Here is a 22161-nt window from a genome sequence, read left to right as displayed (position 1 = left end):
TAAACTACAAGGATTCCAAATTTACATGTGTGTCTAATTTTATTTATATAATATATAGAAAATGTTATACTTATATAAATAAAGTGTGTGTGTGTAAATACACACATATACAGGTTCCATATGTAATATGCCATTACTTTTGTACACACATTTCCAACCTTAAATCATCCATTTTCACTCCTGTCGGTTAATCTTATTTTTCTCTGGTTTGCTAGGGACATGAAAATATAAAAAGCATGCACACAGACGTGGACATTTTACATGTTTAATTGCAAAACCTGACATTTCTTTTTGTATTTAAATACAGAACTGCAAAAGTTGAGTTAAAAAAAAACAAAAAAACTTGTGCTACAAGGAATAAGCACTAATTAGGTGGGAGCACATATGCAGCAAGGAGAACTTGGGCTGAACTATGCATTTTTAACAGAAATGCTTTTTTTGTGCACGAGGGAAAGAGAAGACACATTAGACAGACAAAAGACTGAAGAAGAGATTGTAGGCATATGTTATGTACGAGCACTTCGCTCCGTTTCAGCTAGACACTCCCTCACTAAAGCACGGGCATGGATGATTCCTGAAGGGAAAAAAAAAAGGGGGGGGGGGGGTAATAGCTTTTAGAGCGTGTTAGAGTGCAGAAATTGAAAGCCTCTGATCCTCACTACACATCCCAACTAACTTTAAACATTTCCACATAAACGGTGGGCACTATATTCAATACACACAACCAAGACTTTATATTAATAGAACAAAAATCCCACTCTTCATTGAATGATAAAAATGTACTTAAGATGATCACGCTTATTCCAGGTTAATTATAAGCGTGTGTTTGTGCCAATAGAAATTGTGTTAACATTAGATTTCATATAAATTAGATTTAGTAAATGCACAGAGGACAACACAAGGTACAAAATACCCCTAAGCTGTTCTGTTTACGGTTTTAGCACCATGTATAAGACTGGCAACTAACAGATTGTAATAATACTGACATTATACAATAACAGATTGCAGTTGCTATTATGATAATATACCATATTTTAACAAAATTTCAAGAAAAACTAGTTTGTTACTTAAAACATAAAATTTTACAAACTGATTATGTTAAAAAAAACAATGATATTGTAATGCTGCTATTTAAGGTAATAAACTATTTCTCTTAGCATTTTAAAATTTGTGACTTTGGGATACACACCAATCAGCCATAACATTACACACTACTTGTGTGTAACTGCTTGTTTCTACAATTATTGTCCATTTCATTAGTTCCATAGAGGTGCACCTGCAGTTCTACAATTTGGTAGACTACACTCAGTCCAGCAGTGACACCAAGGTGTTTAAAAATTCCAGCAGCACCGCTTTGTCTGCTCCATTCATACCAGCACAACATATACTAACACACCACCACATCAGTGTCACAGTAGTGTTGCGACTGATAATATCTGCCACCCAAATAATACTTTATCTATGCTGGTCCTCTGGGGCCCTGACCACCCTGAACTGTTTAAAAAGGGGCTAACAAAGTTTGCAGAAAAACAGATCGACTACAGTCTGTAATTATGGAACTGCAACATGCATCTATATGAAACAGATAAAATAAACAATAAGTGTAAACAAGGGGGTGGTTTTAATGTTATGGCTGATCTGTGTACATACACACACAGTTATGTCAAGTGAATTTTTATATGTGTAGCCATCATTGGATGGCTGCTGTACCTCTCTTGAGTCTCTCCATAGCACTTTTACTGCCAGCATAAGTGGGGCGAATTTCACGACTCATCTCCTCAATGACTGATAGCAGTTCACTATAGGTGGAGCCTTGCGACACCTTTACCGGCTGTAAATAAAAGGATTAAGTTAACATCTGCCACAACCTCATCCCAACATCGGCCTCATGCTCGAGGCTCTCCTAAGGATCAGTGAAAATATACATTTGGTGGAAACCCTGACTTCCAAACAACGATAAGACTGAAAAGTCTTGAGATTTCCAGGCTTTTTACATCCTAAAACAATCACATTAAAACAATGCAAACTGACTGATTTAAGTTACAGGAGTAAAGAATGGAAGGCTCACTCCAGGCACCTGGCCCTTTAAGAGATTAAAAAGGGAGGCTAGTATGAGTGATTGTCGATTAACTGTCAGTAGTTTGGAGAATAAACAGATTAACATAACTGTATAACAGTTATTTCCCAGAATTAAATACAATGACATATCCATATTCAAACTGATTTAAAATACTCTATACACACACCAGGCATGGATACTGCCCAGTCTTACCAACAACAACAACAGGTAAGCAAAAAATAAGTAGACAGGGGTAAAAATGCATTAATTTGAATGTGGTGATTCAACTACATTAACTTTTAAATTTTATAACCAATTATAATAAGCAGTAGTTACATATTACTACTACTACCAATAATAAAGTTGAATTTGAAACTAAAATAAAACTGCTGCCCACATTTTCCTTATTGTATTGAGCCTTTTTATAAATTGAACGCTACCAAAATAATCAAACCCAATCATGAAAATGAGATTTCATGATGCACAAAATTGTATATATATGCTACACAATTAATAATTGTAATAAATGTAGTAACTTTACAGAAGAAATAAAAGTTCATAAAACAAGATGAGTGCTTTTATTGCTCCGTTCATTGTGACAAAAAGACATCGTAAAGGGCAACCATTATTTTCAAATTCTGTACGAAAAAACAACTACAAAGTTTTGTTCTGACAAAGACAATATATTGTCTCGCAGAAGTTTTTCAGAGTGAGGTCTGCCACCTTTCATAAGAAAAGTAAGATAAGCACAAAACTGCTGTGATTAAAAAAAAACAGTAGTGGGCAAAACAACACCACATGCAAGTGGGCAGAAAACAAAAGTGCCCAATTTCCACATACAAGTGTGAGTTATTTTACCTGTACAAAGCCCATCGATGGTGGGCCAAAGTCACTGAATGCTGGTCTGAAGTTGGAAGAGGAGGGCAGAGATGGAGAAGATCCACAAGATCCTGAGACAAAAAGAGAACTGAGGTTATAAGCAGTACAACACAGGAAAGCCTTTACAAAAAAAAAGCAACCTTTAAGCAATTTCACTGACCACATACTACCAGTAAGCATAGGTTAGCAGCGGACGTGTCATGCAAAGGAAATTGCTGCCAGTGTAAACCAAGTGGCTGGAAGCCTTGACACTGCCTGCTATCTGAGCATTTAGTGTCAGAATGAGAACAGCACTGTACACAAAAAACACAAATCACACAATATGTCATCATGAAACCTTATGTCACAAGACAGATGGCCATAGCCCTGTATAATTTCCCCTTTATCTGTGCCTCAGTCTGACCTGTGTAAATCCAGGTTTCCTGAACTTTCACAAAAATACAATCACAGCACATTTTTTGCTTTTATTTAGATCGGAAGCAAGACTCAAAATCGTTATGCAAATGTGCAAATGACCTATAATTCTAGTTCTAATTGACTGCACTGCACTGTAAAAGCTGCCTGGTCTTAAAAGCTCCTCGCAGACCTCTGAAGTCATATGTCACCCCGTAGTTGTTGTATATTAGTAACTCCATGTCTACGCAGATTTCTCTTGTGTACATTCCTCCACTCCCTAAGTGTCACTGGTTCTTATAAATGATGAGGTATTTTGGTGAAGTTGTCAGTCCATATCGTCAGTTACATTTTTCCTTTTCTTACAGAGAAAGCCACCTTAGACTCAGAGTTTTACATGGGCATGAGGCCTACTACAAAACGAGAGGCTACACTGCTGCATGCTGAATAGGCAAATATATATGTAAATGCCATGGTTGTAATGAGATCACAAAATTAATCAACTTAAAGACTGATTGCAGCTTGGTCTCCATATTTGGACTAAAAAGCAAGCAGTATGGGTTTTGAAACTTTGCATATTTAAAGTTTACATATTACATTTAGCTCATTTAACAAAATCAAAATCATTTTTTTCCCCATGATATGGGCCCTTGTGGCTGGAAAGCACAATTACCTTGTGGCCAGTCAAAATTCTGCAGCATGGTGACATTCATTCATTTATACATACACTATATTGCCTAAAGTATTTGCTTGTCTGTCTTCACACACATATGAAGAATGATCCCATTCTTACTCCATAGGGTTTAATATGATGTCTGCCCCCCTTTGCAGCTATAACATCTTCAACTCTTCTGGGAAGGCCTTCCACAAGGTTTAGGAATGTGTTTATAGGATTTTTTGACAGGTCTTCCAGAAACACATTTGTGAGGTCAGACAGTGATGTTGGATGAGAAGGCCTGGCTTGCAGTCTATGCTCTAATATGATCTAATAGTGGTTGGTGTAGTGTAGTGGTTAACACCTCTGCCTTCTACACTGTAGACTAGGGTTCAATCCCCCACCTGGGTAAGCACCCTACACTGTAACAATAAGAGTCCTTGGGCAAGATTCCTAACACTACCTTCGCCTACTTGTGTAAAAAAAAAATAAAATGAAATTGTAAGTCGCTCTGGATAAGAGCATCAGCCAAATATGTAAATGTAATTCATCTCAAGGTGTTCTATCGGGTTAAGCTCAAGACGCCATGCCAGTCAAGTTCTTCCACATCAAACTAACTCATCCATGTCTTTAGGCACCTTTGTGCACTGATGCGCAGTCATGCTGGAACAGGAAGGGGCCGTCCCCAAACTGTTCCCAGAAAGTCGGGAGCATGATCAGCTGTGTAGGATAGTGGAGTACATTTTCAACACAAGCCTGAAGCTGGGGAGAGTACCACAACTGTGGAAAACATATTGTGTGGTGCCATTGCTGAAAACGCAGCACGCAAAGGACCTCAGCAGCTACAGGCAGGTTGCACTGACATCACACCTGATGACACTGGAGAGGCTGGTCCTTAGACAACTCTGCCCTATGATGATCTCATCTATGGACCCACTTCAGTTTGCCTACCAGCCTGGCATCAAGATGGATGATGCCATCATCTACCTGCTGCATGGAGCACTTTCTCACCTGGAGAAGCCTGGGTGCACTATGAGAATCATGTTCTTTGATTTCTCCAGTGCTTTCAACACCATACAGCCTGGGCTCCTAAAGGACAAGCTGGAACAGGCAGGGGTGGACCATCACATAATGCACTGGATCCTGGACTACCTCACCAACCGTCCACAGTATGTGAGGACAAGGGACTGTGTGTCCAACATGGTGGTCTGTAACACAGGGGCCCCGCAGGGAATGGTGTTAGCACCATTCCTCTTCACTCTGTACACTGCAGAGTTCACACACAACTCATCAAACTGCCACCAACAGAAGTTCTCTGATGACTCCACAAATGAGGACGACAGAGAGTACAGAGAACAGATTCAGGACTTTGTGGACTGGTGTCTGCGGAATCACCTACAGGTCAATGTGGGGAAGACCAAAGAACTGGTGGTGGATTTCCACAGGCGCACACATCCTCCTCCAGCAGTGAACATCCAGGGAACGGACACTGAAAGAAGAATGCTAAACAAGATAGCATCCATGCTGGAGAACTCCTCCCATGAGAATCTGGCAGCATCTGGCTATCACAGGTCCTTCCTTCCTGGTGCTGTAAGACTGTTCAACCAGCACTGCTCCCAATAGACCATACACACATACACTTTACACACATTCAGAATGTAAATACGTTATGTTCATAAGTGCAATACAGATGTTATGCAACTTTTTTAATTCTTATTCTGCTGTAAATAGTCTAGAGATTTAACTTTAATTTTTTTTATAATGTTTATACTGTTTCCCATTTCTATTACCGAGTGCCTTACTTCTATTACTCTGCTACTGTAATAAAGCCTGAGAAGCATGATTCATCACTATAGAGAACACGTCTCCACTGCTCTAGTGGTGGTGCGTTACACCACTGCATTTATTGCTTTGCATTGTGCTTGGTGATGTAAGGCTTGGACGCAGTTGCTCTGCCACGAAAACCCGTTCCATGAAGCTATCTATGCACTGTTCTTTAGCTAATCTGAAGGCCACGTGAAGTTTGGAGGTCTGCAGCAAGTTGCCGACCTCTACGCACTATGTGATTCAGCATCCGCTGACCTCATTTTACGTGGCCTACCACTTCGTGACTGAGTTGCTGTCGTTCCTAATTGCTTTCATTTTGTTGAAACACACTGTGGAATATTTAGTTGCGAGCAAATTTCACGACTGGACTTGTTGCACAGGTGGCGTCCTATCACAGTACCAAGCTAAAACTCACTGAGCTCCTGAGAGCAACCTATTCTTTCACAAATGTTTGTAGAAGCAGTTTGCATGCCTAGGTGTTTGATTTTATACACCCGTGGCCATGAAAGTGATTGGAACACTTGAATTCAAATTGAAATAAATTGAAATGATTTGGATAGGTGATTACTTTTGGCAATATAGTGTACATACATGCAAATTACTGTACGGTCATTATTTTCTCTCTCAATAGCTACTATTAAAAGTCATTTAAATCCGAAAGACAAAAGTTTTATTGCTGCTATACCTGGAGGTGTATGGTTGGATCCAGCAGGGGCAGGAGCTATTGGCTTATAACTCATGCTGATGTTGGTTTGTTCTTCCGTTTTTGTCGCAAGGCCTGGCTGTTATCTCAGTGTTACTGTCGACGGAGCAGCACGTCAATAAACTGCTAATAAGCAGCTCAAACTGAACTCGGTCGGATTAGCAGCGGTAATGTTGCTGCTATTTACCGGCCGGCATCTAACTTCAATTCAAGAAAAAAACTTCTGCTGCAATTCCTCGGTCTTTAATCCTGACTACCTTTTCAGTAATATACAGAGCAGAAACCGTTCTGATTACTTCGCGTTGTATAAAAGTAAAGATTAAAAATAAAAAGTGTGGCAGCTCAGTCTCATTTACTATGCTGCTAACCGGAGACAAAAAAGCTAGCACGGCGACCAGGACTAATTATACTTCTGCGATTTAAAAAGTGAATATTTTGGACGCTTCTTGCGATAGACAGACTGTTCGCTATCGAAGAGTCCGATTGCAGGCGTTTAAAATGAACAATATATAGCGTACGCGAGAAAATTTGGAGATATTTCAAACGCTGATGATGCCAAAGCTGCTGATGTGCCCCCCCCCCAAGAAAAAAAATGCATGCGTCATTACGCTGATTCCTACGTTCTACGTCAACACGCGGAACTGGATACGACAACTGTATAGTCGTCATTTTGTGCACAATGGAGAGGTTTGCCCTGAACGTGGACTTACAGGCTGCTCAGCCTTCCAGACTGCATCCCGCCCCCTCGATCACAGCCAATCAAATGACAGCATCGTCAAACAGCTCCACCTTCAACTTAACCAATCAGGTCGCAGAATCACGGCGCCGCGGTGGGATTCAAAATTTCAGTCCGTTCTGCCTCGTATAGTCCTTGCTGCTGCTGCCGCCGCCGCTGCTGCTACTGCAGCAGCATATTTGGTGAGTTATAAACATAAAGACGTAAACACATATTGTTTGTAACGTAAGATCAGCTGTAAATACGATTGCATTGTTGGAAATATCAATAAAATGACTGAAAACTACTCATTACCTATGTTTGCAGGGCTAAATGGAGCAGCGGCTCTAAATGTTTTTAGTAGGCTAGCTAAAACAGCGTTGATGTGTCGAAATTGAGAGGAATAAAACAAACAGGAGGATTATCCTTCATATAAATAAAATGTTGCTGTCTTTTTAGTGAGGTCAGAATGGTATTTTAAAAGGAAAATATGCATCATTTCAGTCTGACTGCAATGCAAGTGACACGAAAACAGGCTGATTAGAAGTTTAGATCTATGGCTATTACATAGTTTATCAGATTTCTGTAATGTACAGAGTACTTGCCTCCAAGTCAGATACTGGAAATACCTAGATGCTTTCCAGGCTGATTTAACTGCACTTTGCAGAGGCTGATGAAACAAACTGTACATAATTAGATGCATGATATTTATATATTAAAGCTGCTCTGGCTTTCTTCTGAGTTAGAATATACTTATGATGAAGTAAAATTAAAGCGATCTTAAAGTAGAAATGGAAGGCCAGTGATCATTTCAAATTGTTGCTTGTTATATGCCTTCCAGGCTGATGGGAAGGCCAATGAAAACTTACTGTTCATACCTCACAGGGAGATTACAAGGTCAGTGATCACTTATTTGCAGTTACTTTGCTATATGTTTTCCAGGCTGATGTGAAGTAAATTAGCCTCTTCGGCTGATGGAAAACATCTTTTACCTTTCAGGCTGATTGGAAAGCCAAGGAACATTTACTGTCATCTATTTAACATGGCTTACCCTTTATATTGTTGCTTGATATTGCTTATGTTTCAATTTACTTCAAGGCTGATGTAAAAGTTGCCAAGTTAAAAGGCTGATATAGAAATATTGCCATCAGGCAGGCTGCTTAGCAGGTCAGTGATTACTTATGTAGTGTTTAGTTATATGCCTTCCAGGCCTTTTGCCTTTCAAGCTGATTGGAAGGCCAATGGAAATTTACTATCAATTATATAACAAGACTTACTTAAGATGTCTCCAAAGCTGATTAGACAGCCAGTGATAATTTTACATTGTTGTTTAACATTGTTTAATTCCAATTTACTTTAAGACTGATATAAAAGGTGCCATGTTGAACGACTGACAAAATATTGACACCTCACAGACTGATTAGAAGGTCAATGGCCACTTTTTTAGTGTTACTTTAATTATATGCAAAATTACTTTTTATAAATAAATAATCATTTTTGTGTTTTCCTTGATTGTTGTATTAGCAGTCTTTATTTAATGTTAGGCATAGTTTTACATATGTGATGAAACCACATGTGATTGCATTTTTTTATTAATATCATGCATATGTTGATATTTCATATTTTGTTTAAATGGCCGTTACCTCTACACTCATTGTCCATTTTATCAGCTCCATCTATAGGTGTGCTTTATACAATTATAGACTGTAGTTCATTTGTTTCCCTGCATACTTTGTCAGCCCCCTTTCACCATGTTCTTTAATGGCCAGGCCTCCCACAGATTTGGGCAATGGATAATTCTCAGGACTGCGGTAACACTGAGGCGGTGGTGGTTAGTGTGTGTTGTGTTGGTACGAATGGATCAGACACACGGCAGTGCTACTCTGTGGGGGTCCTGAAAATTATAGAACATGGTGAAACTGGGCTAACAAAGTATGCAGCGAAACAGATAGACTACCGTTTATAATTGCAGAACTACAAAGTGAAAAAACTATATGGTAAGTGGAGCTGGTAAACGGGCAATGAGTGTATATACAAGGTAGGTGTAGTTCATGAAGTGGCTGGTCAGTGTATAATGTTATAAATCAGGTTATAGATTTGTGAAATATATGCTTTATTTTCCAGCAATGGAGGCAAACTGGATTGCAGCAGTGGAGAACTCTCTTCAAAAAGAAACAAATCCTAATATAAAGAGGACAATTCAAATACTGTCTGGTGAGAGTCAAGATGCCTTTATGTCATCACAACTGCACTACCTTGAAGAAAATGGGCTTGGCAAATTTGTGGGTATGGTGAGCCAATAGATGTGGGGCCAAAGTATCTTTCACATTTGTAAGCAAAAACTGTTATAAAGGTTGCATTATACAACTGATGAGCTACCACTCTGCACATGATCCTAACCGTCCCTTAGAGAGCAGTGTTAATTGAATTCACCCTGATCTCATTAACTACTTGTACAGGGGTTGGACAATGAAACGGAAACAACTGGGTTTAGACCGCAATAATTTATTAGTATGGTGTAGGGCCTCCTTTTGCGGCCAATACAGTGTCAATTTGTCTTGGGAATGACTTGTATATGTCCTGCACAGTGGTCAGAGGGATTTTAAGCCATTCTTCTTGCAGGATAGTGGCCAGGTCACTACCTGATGCTGGTGGAGGAAAACGTTTTCTGACTCGCTCCTCCAAAACACCCCAAAGTGGCTCAATAATATTTAGATCTGGTGACTGTGCAGGCCATGGGAAATGTTCAACTTCACTTTCATGTTCATCAAACCAATCTTTCACCAGTCTTGCTGTGTGTATTGGTGCATTGTCATCCTGATACACGCCACTGCCTTCAGGATACAATGTTTGAACCATTGGATGCACGTGGTCCTCCAGAATGGTTCGGTAGTCCTTGGCAGTGACACGCCCATCTAGCACAACTATTGGGCCAAGGGAATGCCATGATATGGCAGCCCAAACCATCACTGATCCACCCCCATGCTTCACTCTGGGCATGCAACAGTCTGGGTGGTACGCTTCTTTGGGGCTTCTCCACACCGTAACTCTCCCGAATGTGGGGAAAACAGTAAAGTTGGACTCATCAGAGAACAATACATGTTTCACATTGTCCACAGCCCAAGATTTGCGCTCCTTGCACAATTGAAACCGACGTTTGGCATTGGCACGAGTGACCAAAGGTTTGGCTATAGCAGCCCGGGCGTGTATATTGACCCTGTGGAGCTCCCGATGGACAGTTTTGGTGGAAACAGGAGAGTTGAGGTGCACATTTAATTCTGCCGTGTTTTGGGCAGCCGTGGTTTTATGTTTTTTGGATACATTCCCGGTTAGCACCCGAACATCCCTTTCAGACAGCTTCCTCTTGCATCCACAGTTAATCCTGTTGGATGTGGTTCGTCCTTCTTGGTGGTATGCTGACATTACCCTGGATACCGTGGGTCTTGATACATCACAAAGACTTGCTGTCTTGGTCACAGATGTGCCAGCAAGACGTGCACCAACAATTTGTCCTCTTTTGAACACTGGTATGTCACCCATAATGTTGTGTGCATTGCAATATTTTGAGCAAAACTGTGCTCTTACCCTGCTAATTGAACCTTCACACTCTGCTCTTTCTGGTGCAATGTGCAATTAATGAAGATTGGCCACCAGGTTGGTCCAATTTAGCCATGAAACCTCCCACACTAAAATGACAGGTTCAATTCAGTTTCATTGTCCAACCCCTGTATACCCTCATTCAGCAGTGTCATACAAATGCTGAAGTACTGCTCTGTTGCAAAGACTGGTCGGACAGCAAGTTGTATCTCAAGGACAGACAGTACCACGTAACACCTGATGATATTACTTTTGTATGGAAAAGCTATAATGCACACAGTCGCATGGATTCAAATGACTGTGTTAGTGTGGACCGATTAATCAAAAGTAAGCTTAAAGATGATGTCATCCACTACCAGCCTCTTTCACACTCTGAAAAGCAGGCACTCATCATTGTTTTTAGCACACCTTGGCAGGGAGATCAACTGAAGAAATATAGGTCTGACATGATATACCTTGATGCTACATACAAGGGTATAACTCAGTATGGATTTGCATTTTATGCTGTCATCATTAAGTCTCCTCAAGGTCGTGGAGTCCCAGTGGCCTTCTTTATTTTAAGCGAGGAATCTACAGAGAGAGAGCTGCAAGAGTGTGCCAGTCCTTTTCAACCAAGGTAATACTAAATGGTCCAATAATGGGGTACATTACATATGAATAAGAAGAACATATCTTGGCTTGTAAATGTATATTTAGCATGATATGTAATATATTCTGATGGGTTTACATGAATACTGCAGGGATATTTCACAAATCAGGGTTACTGGATAACTCCACAGTGACAGTTTTAATTCAAGTATTCCTTCTGTCTGGTGAATTTTCAGGTTTCATTTGGCTCAGTTACCTTGTTCTAACTCCTGCACTTGCAATGTGAAATGATGCACAAGACACTATAATCCAAATGGCAAAGACCATCACCTCTCAGGCTGATACGAAGGCCAATGGTCATTTCATGCTGTTTCCTCTTTAATAATACTCAGTCATGTACTTTGAGGCTGATATTAAAGGCATAGTCCTTACAGGCTTATAGGGCTGCCACCTCCTAGGCCGATAAAATAGACAATATTGTAGTTGCTTTGATAAAATTATGTGTCTTCAGGGCTGACTTAAAAGGCGCCAAAATAGTGAAACCAATAACTTGGCTGAGAGGTATGGATATATCTGTAGTATACTGCAATGATTACCTATCCTGTTCCTGCATATTTCAGTGTTGCTCTAAAACACCTAGTCTAGCTAACTTGCAACGAAGCCACAAGTGCTTCCTAAATTGAAGTGGTCATGTTAGAACAGGAAAAAATGTGCGCTACAAAGCGTACTTCAGTAGTGTGTTTGGGAGCCACTGGTTTAATAGTTTTCATTTTAATTTTGTGCTTTTCAGTCATTTTACAGAGTTGTGTAAGGATAGTTTAGCTTAATATTTTGACTAACTTCATTAATTTTAAAAAAGATTTAAAACATTTAAAAATATTACTGTCTGATGTGTTCTGTGTATGTCTGTGTGTGAAGAAGGTAACTATGGATAAAACATGTCCAGTCATTTACAGATGATATTTAAATGGCAAACTACTTTCTGTAAATGCTTGCTCTTTCTATCATTTCATTCACCTTCAGTACATCAGCAGATTTTTGAGCATGTTTTGTTTTGAAGATTCTTTTTCAGTATGAAATACCAGTTTCTTCAAGGATATGCAAACAGACGTATAGATGAGCTGCTTCATCTTCTGAGCAAGAAGGTGGTGACGTATTACAGGTTTGTTGACATAATACTAAACCGTTCTGTTTTGAATTACGATATTTTACCCAATATTCACATTGTTTCAAATATGCTTTGTATTTAAGTTACCTGGAAGAACTCTACAAAGATGGCCGGATAAAGTCCAAGAAACCGGACGTAGCTGAACTGTTATCCAGGACGAAAAGCAAAGGCTTGCATGACAAAGTTGTGTTTCAGTCTGCTGGCCAAATATCAGTAACCTCCGAAACCACTGAGGGAAAGTGTTATAAAATTGTTATAAAACGACTTCTTTTCAAAGAAGAGTCAGAGATAGTAAGCTAAAAAAGCAGTGCAAAAATGAAGCGGTATGTATAGCCAGTAGCCTTACATTTGTTTGTCTTTATTGACTTCTGTGTGTCTTGCATTTGATGTCTCCAGTGATCATTGTAATAACACTTGTACAGCCTTGGATGTTGATGACTGGCCTTCCTGTTGACACCACGTTTCTCCAAAAACATTACATTAACTTTCTGCTGTTAGGAAATTAATTAAAAGTGTATAGAGGAATGAAAAGAGATTCATGTTATTTTGGAATTACATTAACTTTATTAATATACACTGCTCAAAAAAAATAAAGGGAACACTTAAATAACACATCCTAGATCTGAATGAATGAAATATTCTCATTGAATACTTTGTTCTGTACAAAGTTGAATGTGCTGACAACAAAATCACACAAAAATCAATGGAAATCAAATTTATTAACCAATGGAGGCCTGGATTTGGAGTCACACACAAAATTAAAGTGGAAAAACACACTACAGGCTGATCCAACTTTGATGTAATGTCCTTAAAACAAGTAAAAATGAGGCTCAGTATTGTGTGCGGCCTCCACGTGCCTGTATGACCTCCCTACAACGCCTGGGCATGCTCCTGATGAGGTGGCAGATGGTCTCCTGAGGGATCTCCTCCCAGACCTGGACTAAAGCATCCGCCAACTCCTGGACAGTCTGTGGTGCAACATGACATTGGTGGATGGAGCGAGACATGATGTCCCAGATGTGCTCAATTGGATTCAGATCTAGAGAACGGGCGGGCCAGTCCATAGCTTCAATGCCTTCATCTTGCAGGAACTTCTGACACACTCCAGCCACACGAGGTCTAGCATTGTCCTGCATTAGGAGCAACCCAGGGCCAACCACACCAGCATCAGGTCTCACAAGGGGTCTGAGGATCTCATCTCGGTACCTAATGGCAGTCAGGCTACCCCTGGCGAGCACATGGAGGGCTGTGCGGCCCTCGAAAGAAATGCCACACCATTACTGACCCACTGCCAAACCGGTCATGCTGAAGGATGTTGCAGGCAGCAGATCGCTCTCCACAGCATCTCCAGACTCTGTCACATGTGTTCAGTGTGAACCTGCTTTCATCTGTGAAGAGCACAGGGCGCCAGTGGCGATTTTGCCAATCCTGGTGTTCTCTGGCAAATGCCAAGCGTCCTGAACGGTGTTGGGCTGTGCGCATAACCCCCATCTGTGGACGTTGGGCCCTCATACCATCCTCATGGAGTTGGTTTCTAACCGTTTGTGCAGACACATGCACATTTGTGGCCTGCTGGAGGTCATTTTGCAGGGTTCTGGCAGTGCTCCTGCTGTTCTTCCTTGCACAAAGGCAGAGGTAGCGGTCCTGCTGCAGGGATGTTGCCCTCCTACAGCCTCCTCCACATCTCCTGGTGTACTGGCCTATCTCCTGGTAGCGCCTCCAGCCTCTGGACACTACGCTTACAGACACAGCAATCCTTCTTGCCACAGCTTGCATTGATGTGCCATCCTGGATGAGCTGCACTACCTGAGCCATTTGTGTGGGTTGTAGAGTCCATCTCATGCTAGTGTGAAAGCACCACCAACATTCAAAAGTGACCAAAACGTCAGCCAGAAAGCATAGGTACTGAGAAGTGGTCTGTGCTCCCCACCTGCAGAACCACTCCTTTATTGAGTGTGTCTTGCTAATTGCCAATAATTTCCACCTGTTGTCTATTCCATTTGCACAACAGCATGTGAAATTGATTGTCAATCAGTGTTGCTTCTTAAGTGGACAGTTTGATTTCACAGAACTTTGATTTACTTGGAGTTATATTGTGTTGTTTAAGTGTTCCCTTTATTTTTTTGAGCAGTGTACATTCCTTTGTTCTTAAGGAAAAATGCAAGCATAACAGTTTCTGTTTGAATGTTCAGATTCAATTAGTTCAGTGTATTTGGAGTGTTGCAGCTCTCCTGTTTAATCTATAAAATACAATACCAAAATCAAACAAGACATTTAACGTATAACTATGTAAAAATGTGTGGACAAACATGTTTGCAACAAGTTATTAAAACTAACAAAAATAAATTTACTTTTGACAGTCATGAAATAAACTTGAAAGTGAAAGTATTAATAAAAACTATATACATCTGAATAATTTGCATGTCTGTGTTATTCACAGCTACTTTCAAATTAGCTGTTGCCGTTGGATGTTCAGCTGCTTCACTCAGCACAGAATGCCTGTTCCTTTTGGATTTCATGGTTAGAAAACAATACATGCACTGACCAGATAACACCACATGCATTATTTAACAAATAAACAATGACATTCTATGAAGATATATGGTAAATGACTGACTCCAAGACAGACAAAAATACCATTTAAATAGTTTATAAACCATTGCAACTCAAGGGAAGATATAAACTATTTGAACTCTACAGAAAGTAAAATACACAAGAAGAACTATCCAAAGTCTTAAAGTGCTGCCATTTGTGCATCAGCACATCTGGTGAACAGCTTTTCAAAGACTACCAAGAGTGAGAACCCAAACCCGTGTGTGGCCAAGTTGAACATGCCAGCCTCTGCTTTAATGCTTTCCCTCACTGTTTTCATCATTTCCCTAGTGAAAATCGAGGCGAGATAATTTAAAAGTTTGCAAGTCTATGAATTACCACAAATAACTAGGAACAGCCTACCTCATTCCAAAATAAAAGTCTTCACACTTTACAGCAATGATTTAACTTTACAGGCATGATAAAACACAATAACTGCGTATTCCCATGTTTTCTTCATTTTTTTCATTCATTTTATTTTCATATTTCATTTATATTGTATTTTATTTTATTTTCATTCTTTAGGTGTCTTAATCAGTGTTGTTCAGTCAATGTTTATTTAGTAAATTATACCAACTGTAGTGCTGGATAGTACACTACTGCTAAAATGTCACAATATTTTCCAAATTTATCATAATATATCAGATGATGTTTAAGTATGCATTAATAAAGGTAATGAACCCAGAATTGCAGAGTACTTCTTCACCATGGTAAAAGAATGATTTATAAACCTGACATAACTTGCTGACATGGAGGTCACTCCAGGTCAGTTCACATGTGTACTGCCCAACTACATCATGGATTTTAGTGAAAAAATTAAGACCTAAAATAAATTGATATAATGATTCAAAATAGAAAATCTTACTTCAGTTAGTATATTAGTTCTGAATTTATAAGACCTGCGCTATCAGGATCTAATATCATCTTAAATATTGAGTTTAGCTGCTTATATAATAACTAAGTTGCAACATTAACTGTAATGCTGTACAAACACAGTGTCAAGAATTATTTTTCAATTTCTGTCAAATGGTTTCATGTTTAGAAATTCCTACATGCTAATTTATCAGAGGATGTAATTTTGTGTCAGGTTGTCTGTACAATTAAATATTTCAGCCAGTGTTCAAAATCATCTTTGTAAAATTTAGATTTTGTGTATTCTCAAATACTTAAAAAGTCTGGAATTCAAGTTAAAATTTCAGAGATTCTGAAAGTGTTAAGCTGATAATAAAATTTGTAACGAAATATTATGCAAAATAGAAAGATTATCACTTGTGGTCTGATACATTTTGGAACCCACTGTACATTAGCAGCAAAATGTCAAGTAAAAAAAAAGGACTGGCATGTGGTAACCATAATGACAAATTTAAATAGACCACCCATTTGTAAGTAACACTGTAAGTCTACTTGGCAGGATACTGTAGCTTCACAATTGTTTAAAAAGGATGGATACTTACTTGAATAATGCCAGGTGACAAAGTGCCATGTTGGCGTCTCGCTCTTCTAATAGTTTCACCTTACTGAAAGGTACATGTGTTGCTACGAGGTGGCCAAGGCTTTGACTCAGATCTGCTGCCTCCCCTTAAAGACAGAAGAATATTCAATCATTTCTGTTGAAGTGCTGCATGGTTCTGTGAATCTGAAACTCAAATAAGCCTAAGTAGCACTGTCCATGCTCAGGTACGCACACAAGAAGCAAGGGACATACCCCCTGGTGGCCCAACTCTCCTTTTCAGCTCCTCTACAGTCACTGAATATCTTATTGGAGATTCATGTCATTCAGGTCAAAAAGAGCACTATACTCTTATGGGCCTACTTCTTCACTAGCTTAATGTCTTATACTGCTGATCATTTAAAGTGTGAGTTTGCAAGAGAGCTCAAATGACTGTCAACACTACATAACATCTGCTTTCTTGATTTATTTGGCCTATGTCATCATGTTTTTTGCTACATAACAAATTTATTCTAATATATTACATGGAAAAAACTTCATATGAAAGCCACATCACATTCATATATTCATAGTTTTCATTGTAAAAAAATAACGTACAAACCTCTTTTTACGATGCCCAAATGCAAGAGGTAGGATGGCCTCTACTTCTCTAAAGTGGATCTCAGCAGGAGAGGTATGGCTGGGGGGGGGGTTAGGAGATGGGGAGTGATTAGGTCATGAGGCCCAGAGGTGGATGCTACCATTTCAGTGGCTGGTATTGGTGATGTTGATAAAGTGAAGGTCGAGATGGTTGTTGGAGTAGGCACTGGTGATAAAGTGATTGCTGAGGAGGTTGTTGGAGTAGGCGCTGGTGATAAAGTGTAGGTGTGTGTGATGATAGTGATGGCTGAGGAAGTTACTGAAGTAGAGAATCTAGGGGTGCAAAGCTTTTTTGAGGGAAGGGGTAAAGCAGAGCTGGCCCTCTTGCGGCGGGTCATTGGGGCAGATTCTGGAGGCAGAGGGGAGGATATTGCAGGGTTTCTAAGGGGCTGAGCCCGGACAGTTCTTCCTAAAACAGTAAGCCATAGAGAGAACCAAGCATTCAAACTGTGAAAAACTCTAGGACAATGCTGTGAAACTGATAAATGATGTATAGACATTTTCCCATGAGCCTTGTAGAGATGCATCCTAAATGTTTTGTAAATATGTTACTTCTTATGTATTGTAACTGAACACTTGAGCAAATACATTTAGGAAAGTGTATTTAGAATTCTGCCATCACTACCTATTCAAAGTATTCTGCCCAACTCTGGCTGTGTCACAGACTTACTGTGTGTTCTTCGTGTTGGCATACCTGGACAGTAAGGAACAGTAATATAAGAATTATGCAAAAATGTTTACACATACATTTTTACAATATGATGAGCCTAAATATATTAGTCATTTAAGTAGCAAGAAAAAAACAAGTAGCAAATCACCCTCAAAGAATTTCTTATCTATGCCTCTTAAAAGCAAACGCATGAAATGGTTTCATTCAGAAAAACATTTATTTTCTGTCAGCAATGGGGGTCTGTCAGACTTACATAAGATTCAAAAGCACCCATTTATAATAACAATTTACCTTCCAAGTGGCACAGCACCCAACGTGTTTTCCTCCTAGAGGTCCTTCGAGTCCTGGTGGTCAGCGGATTAATATCACCCCTGGAATTACAAACCTGACATAAACTATACGCAAGGTATATGCCTTTGGCCTTCTGTACAGCTAAAGAGTTATTAAAATTAATTAAAATGTGAAATGATAATTAGCTATTTATCTTTCTAAAACAATCTTTTCTAACAGTTTTTGAGGATTTTCCCTGATACACCAGCTTTAAATATATGGAGTAGTGAAGGCCTGAATGATTAAGAAAAAAATAGTAAATTATCTTTTGCCTCCTAACAGTTTTACCTTCCAAGCAACCTTGGAGGCCTATCATTCTGATACTACTAATAGCTACTAGCTACTGATATTTTACATCAGCCTCAGAAAGATCTTATTAACTAATACTAAAGAACCAATAAAATATTATTCATTGCCTTCTAACTGAGGAACTGGTCTGTCCCATCTCTCTTTTAGAACAGTACCATTTTAGCCTTGAAGTCATCTAAGTAAGTGCTGCCATAAAGTCTACAATACATTATTGGCTTTCAACATGGGAGATGCTAGTCATTCCTAGATGCTAGTCATTCCTATTCCTATTCCATTTTGAATCTATTACCTTTCATGTCAGCCTTGAAGAAATATAACAGTCATGCAAAAAAACACACAATGTACAATGGCCACTGGCTTTCTAATCAGCCTGCAAGGTGCTAGTCTTCCTTATCAGTTTTTAAAGCCAGGCCTTTGAACATCTTTCTTGAAGGAACTAATAATGAATACATTATAACAAATCATTTTTGGTCTCATCACCATGGGATGTGATTCTCTTACTGTATATCTGCCTTTAAGGCTACATCAGACACAGATATGTCTAACAAACTAATGCAACAAAAGCAACAATGTAAAATGACCATTGGCTTTCTTATCAGTCTAAATGAATTTTCTTGTCAGTCATTTGCAAGTGTCTTTTACATTACCCTTGAAGGCAACTAATTAGGTAATACCAAAGATGCAAGATGAAATGATTACTGACCTTAAAATCAGCCTGGGAGGTGGCAGATCTTTTTCCTTTTAGCCTTTGAAGATGGCACCTTTTACATCACCCTTAAAGGAAGGTACATAGCTGGATGTCAACATGTAAACTATAACATCAAAAGATCATAGATCTTCTTATCAGCCTAGAAGGTAAAAAATCTTTACCACTAGCTTTTAAGGCTTGTGTGTTATACATCAGACTTGGGTGCAACTTTTAATGCTAAAGAAGCTGCAATTTGCAGAGATGGTAATCTTTATCATCAGGCTTTGAGGCACTTAAGTAATGTCAAAGAAGCTATGCAATAAAAATGATCATTGCTGTCTAATCAGCCTTCAAGGTGACTATCTATCCTATCTGCCTTGGAGGCTAATAATCCTTCAGCAGTAACAGGGACATTAAAGTAAGTAATGTTAAAAGCACCAACACTACTTGATCACTGACCTTCTATTTGGAATTGGAGACATTTTACATTATGATAAATATATTACAGTATATGTTCTTTGGCCTTCTAATCAGTCTGCAAGGCAAAAAATGTTTTCCATCAGCCTCTGAGGCAAGCGTACTTCACATCAGCCTGGAATGCCTATAACTACGCAATGCCAAAAAAGTGATCATTGACCTAATCAGCCTGTGAGGTGATATTTTCAATTAACCTTACAGCATGGTGCCTTTAACATCAGCCTTGAATTAAATCAGAACATAAATTATGTAAATCAACAATGTGAAATAAATGTATCATTGGTCGTCTAGTCAGCCTTGAAGAGAAAAAAAAATTCTATCAGCCTCTGAAGCTAGTTTACTTCACATCAGTAAGAGTAACATGCCTGGCAGGCATATAAAATATAAAAGACATGAAAAAGTGTCATCATGAAAATGATTATTCATCTTCTAATCAGCCTGTGAGGTGGCAATATTTCTATTAACCTTTCACACCAATTATGAAGTAGATGAAAACATATATGATGCCAAGCAACCTTGTGAAATCATCACTGGGCTTATAATCAGCTGTGGAGGGATCTTCATCCATCCATCATCTACCGCTTCTCCATTCCGTTCGGGTCCGTTCGGGTCCGTTCAGGTCGCGGGGACAGCATCTTAAGCAATGAGGCCCAGACCTCCCTTTCCCCAGCCACTTCCACTAGCTCTCCGGGGGGGATTCCGAGGCGTTCCCAGGCCAGCTGGGCAATATAGTCATGCCAGCATGTCCTGGGTCTTCCCCGGGGTCTCCGCCCTGGTGGACTTGCCTGTGACACCTCACGAGGGAGGCGTCCAGGAGGCATCCTAACCAGATGCCCGAACCACCTCAACTGGCTCCTCTCAACGTGAAGAAGCAGCACTCTACTCCGAGTCCCTCCCGGATGACCGAACTTCTCACCCTATCTCTAAGGGACAGTCCAGACACCCTGAGGAGGAAACTCATTTCGGCTGCTTGTATTTGCGATCTTATTCTTTCGGTCATTACCCAAAGCTCATGACCATAGGTGAGGGTAGGAACGTAGATCGACCGGTAAATTGAGAGCTTTGCCTTGTGGTTCAGCTCTTTCTTCACCACAACAGACCGGTAAAGAGCCTGCATCACTGCTGACCCAGCACCAATCCACCTGTCAATCTCCCGCTCCCTTGTACCATCACTCATGAACAAGACCCCGAGATACTTAAACTCCTCCACTTGAGGCAAGAGCTTATCCCAGACCCAGAGAGGGCTCTCCTCATTTTATTCATAATAAAAATTATGAATAGAATCGGTGACAAAGGGCAGCCCTGACGGAGTCCAACTCTCACTGGGAACGAGTCTGACTTACTACCGGCCATGCGAACCAAGCTCCTGCTTTGTTAGTACGGGGCCTATATGGCTCCATGTACCCCGTATTCCCGAAGCACCTGCCACAGAATTCCCCGGGGAACACAGTCGAATGCCTTCTCCAGATCCACAAAGTACATGTGGACTGGTTGGGCAAACTCCCATGAGCCCTCCAGAATCCTGGAGAGGGTGAAGAGTTGGTCCGGTGTTCCACGACCAGGGTGGAACCCGCACTGCTCCTCCTGAATCCGAGGTTCGACTATGAGCCGGACTCTCTTCTCCAGTACCCCTGCATAGACCTTGCCAGGGAGGCTGAGGAGTGTGATTCCCCTGTAGTTGGAACACACCCTCCGGTCCCCCTTTTTAAAAAGAGGCACCACCACCCCAGTCTGCCAATCCAGTGGCACCACCCCCGATGTCCACGCAATGTTGAAAAGGCGTGTCAGCCAAGACAGCCCCACAACATCCAGAGCCTTGAGGAACTCGGGACGGATCTCATCCACCCATGGAGCCCTGCCGCCAAGGAGCTTTTTAAGTACCTTAGCGACTTCGGCCTCAGTAATGGACAAGCCTATTCCCATGTCCCCAGACTCTGCCTCCTCACTGGAGAACGTGTTGGTGGGATTGAGAAGGTCCTCAAAGTATTCCTTCCACCGCCCAATGACGTCTTCAGTCGAGGTCAGCAGCACACCATCTCCACTATATACAGTGCTAGTGGCACACTGCTTTCCCTTTCTGAGTCACCTGACGGTTTGTCAGAATCTTTTCGGAGCCGACTTAAAGTCACTTTCCAAGGCCTCACCGAACTCTTCCCACACCTGGGTTTTTGCCTTGGCAACGACTGAAGCCGCAGATCGCTTGGCCTGTCGATACCTGCCAGCTGCCTCTGGTGTCGTACAGGCCAACCGTGTCCGGTAGGACTCCTTCTTCAGCTTGACGGTCAGCCGCTTCAACAATGGAGGAGTGGAACATGGCCCATTCTGAGTCAATGTCCCCCACCTCCCCCGATATCTGGTCAAAGTTCTGACGGAGGTGTGAGTTGAAGATCAATCTGACAGGTTCTTCTGCCAGACATTCCCA

General features: G+C 40.5%; 2 protein-coding genes and 1 long non-coding RNA gene across 5 annotated transcripts; 1 reads left to right on the top strand and 2 right to left on the bottom strand.

Annotated features, from left to right (window-relative positions):
• Nucleotides 1-251: 251 nt before the first annotated feature.
• On the bottom strand, nucleotides 252-7121 carry cdk2ap2 (cyclin-dependent kinase 2 associated protein 2). The gene is made up of 4 exons (XM_017683279.2): nucleotides 6499-7121; nucleotides 2918-3009; nucleotides 1711-1831; nucleotides 252-574 (listed from the first exon to the last, which is right to left on the bottom strand). The coding sequence occupies exons 1-4, from the start codon at nucleotides 6551-6553 to the stop codon at nucleotides 507-509; spliced, it is 336 nt and encodes a 111-aa protein (XP_017538768.1). The 5' UTR covers nucleotides 6554-7121; the 3' UTR covers nucleotides 252-506.
• A 289-nt stretch (nucleotides 7122-7410) lies between these two features.
• Nucleotides 7411-13010, top strand: LOC108411626. 3 transcript variants are annotated; one of them, XR_001856580.2, is made up of 6 exons: nucleotides 7411-7434; nucleotides 8073-8128; nucleotides 9356-9445; nucleotides 11347-11444; nucleotides 12477-12578; nucleotides 12668-13010. XR_001856580.2 is itself a non-coding variant. In XM_017683280.2 (3 exons), the coding sequence occupies exons 1-3, from the start codon at nucleotides 11113-11115 to the stop codon at nucleotides 12882-12884; spliced, it is 651 nt and encodes a 216-aa protein (XP_017538769.1). In that variant the 5' UTR covers nucleotides 9527-11112; the 3' UTR covers nucleotides 12885-13010. The 3 variants fall into 3 exon arrangements, 1 of the variants encoding a protein (XP_017538769.1); XR_005130284.1 differs by lacking the exon at nucleotides 8073-8128 and having other exon boundaries at nucleotides 7419-7434; XM_017683280.2 differs by lacking the exons at nucleotides 7411-7434; nucleotides 8073-8128; nucleotides 9356-9445 and having other exon boundaries at nucleotides 9527-11444.
• A 4264-nt stretch (nucleotides 13011-17274) lies between these two features.
• Nucleotides 17275-18282, bottom strand: LOC119263464. The gene is made up of 3 exons (XR_005130286.1): nucleotides 18227-18282; nucleotides 17936-17959; nucleotides 17275-17674 (listed from the first exon to the last, which is right to left on the bottom strand). It is a non-coding gene; the product is annotated as an uncharacterized LOC119263464 (long non-coding RNA).
• Between the last annotated feature and the right edge of the window lie 3879 nt (nucleotides 18283-22161).

Source organism: Pygocentrus nattereri, chromosome 5 (genome assembly GCF_015220715.1).
Source record: "Pygocentrus nattereri isolate fPygNat1 chromosome 5, fPygNat1.pri, whole genome shotgun sequence".
NCBI lineage: Eukaryota > Metazoa > Chordata > Actinopteri > Characiformes > Serrasalmidae > Pygocentrus > Pygocentrus nattereri.
Note: the sequence above shows the minus strand (reverse complement) of the source record. Positions and strands in the feature narration are given on the sequence as shown.

Bases quoted from the DNA above. Each gene is read 5' to 3' on its own strand.
- LOC108411626 (XM_017683280.2), top strand. From the start codon at position 11,113: ATGGATTCAAATGACTGTGTTAGTGTGGACCGATTAATCAAAAGTAAG. The intron at 11,445-12,476 runs GTAATACTAAAT...TTTGTTTTGAAG, and splicing joins GCCAGTCCTTTTCAACCAAG to ATTCTTTTTCAGTATGAAAT. The intron at 12,579-12,667 runs GTTTGTTGACAT...TTTGTATTTAAG, and splicing joins AAGGTGGTGACGTATTACAG to TTACCTGGAAGAACTCTACA.
- cdk2ap2 (XM_017683279.2), bottom strand. From the start codon at position 6,553: ATGAGTTATAAGCCAATAGCTCCTGCCCCTGCTGGATCCAACCATACA. The intron at 3,010-6,498 runs GTATAGCAGCAA...TTTTTGTCTCAG, and splicing joins ATCCAACCATACACCTCCAG to GATCTTGTGGATCTTCTCCA. The intron at 575-1,710 runs GTACAGCAGCCA...TTTTCCCTTCAG, and splicing joins TATGGAGAGACTCAAGAGAG to GAATCATCCATGCCCGTGCT.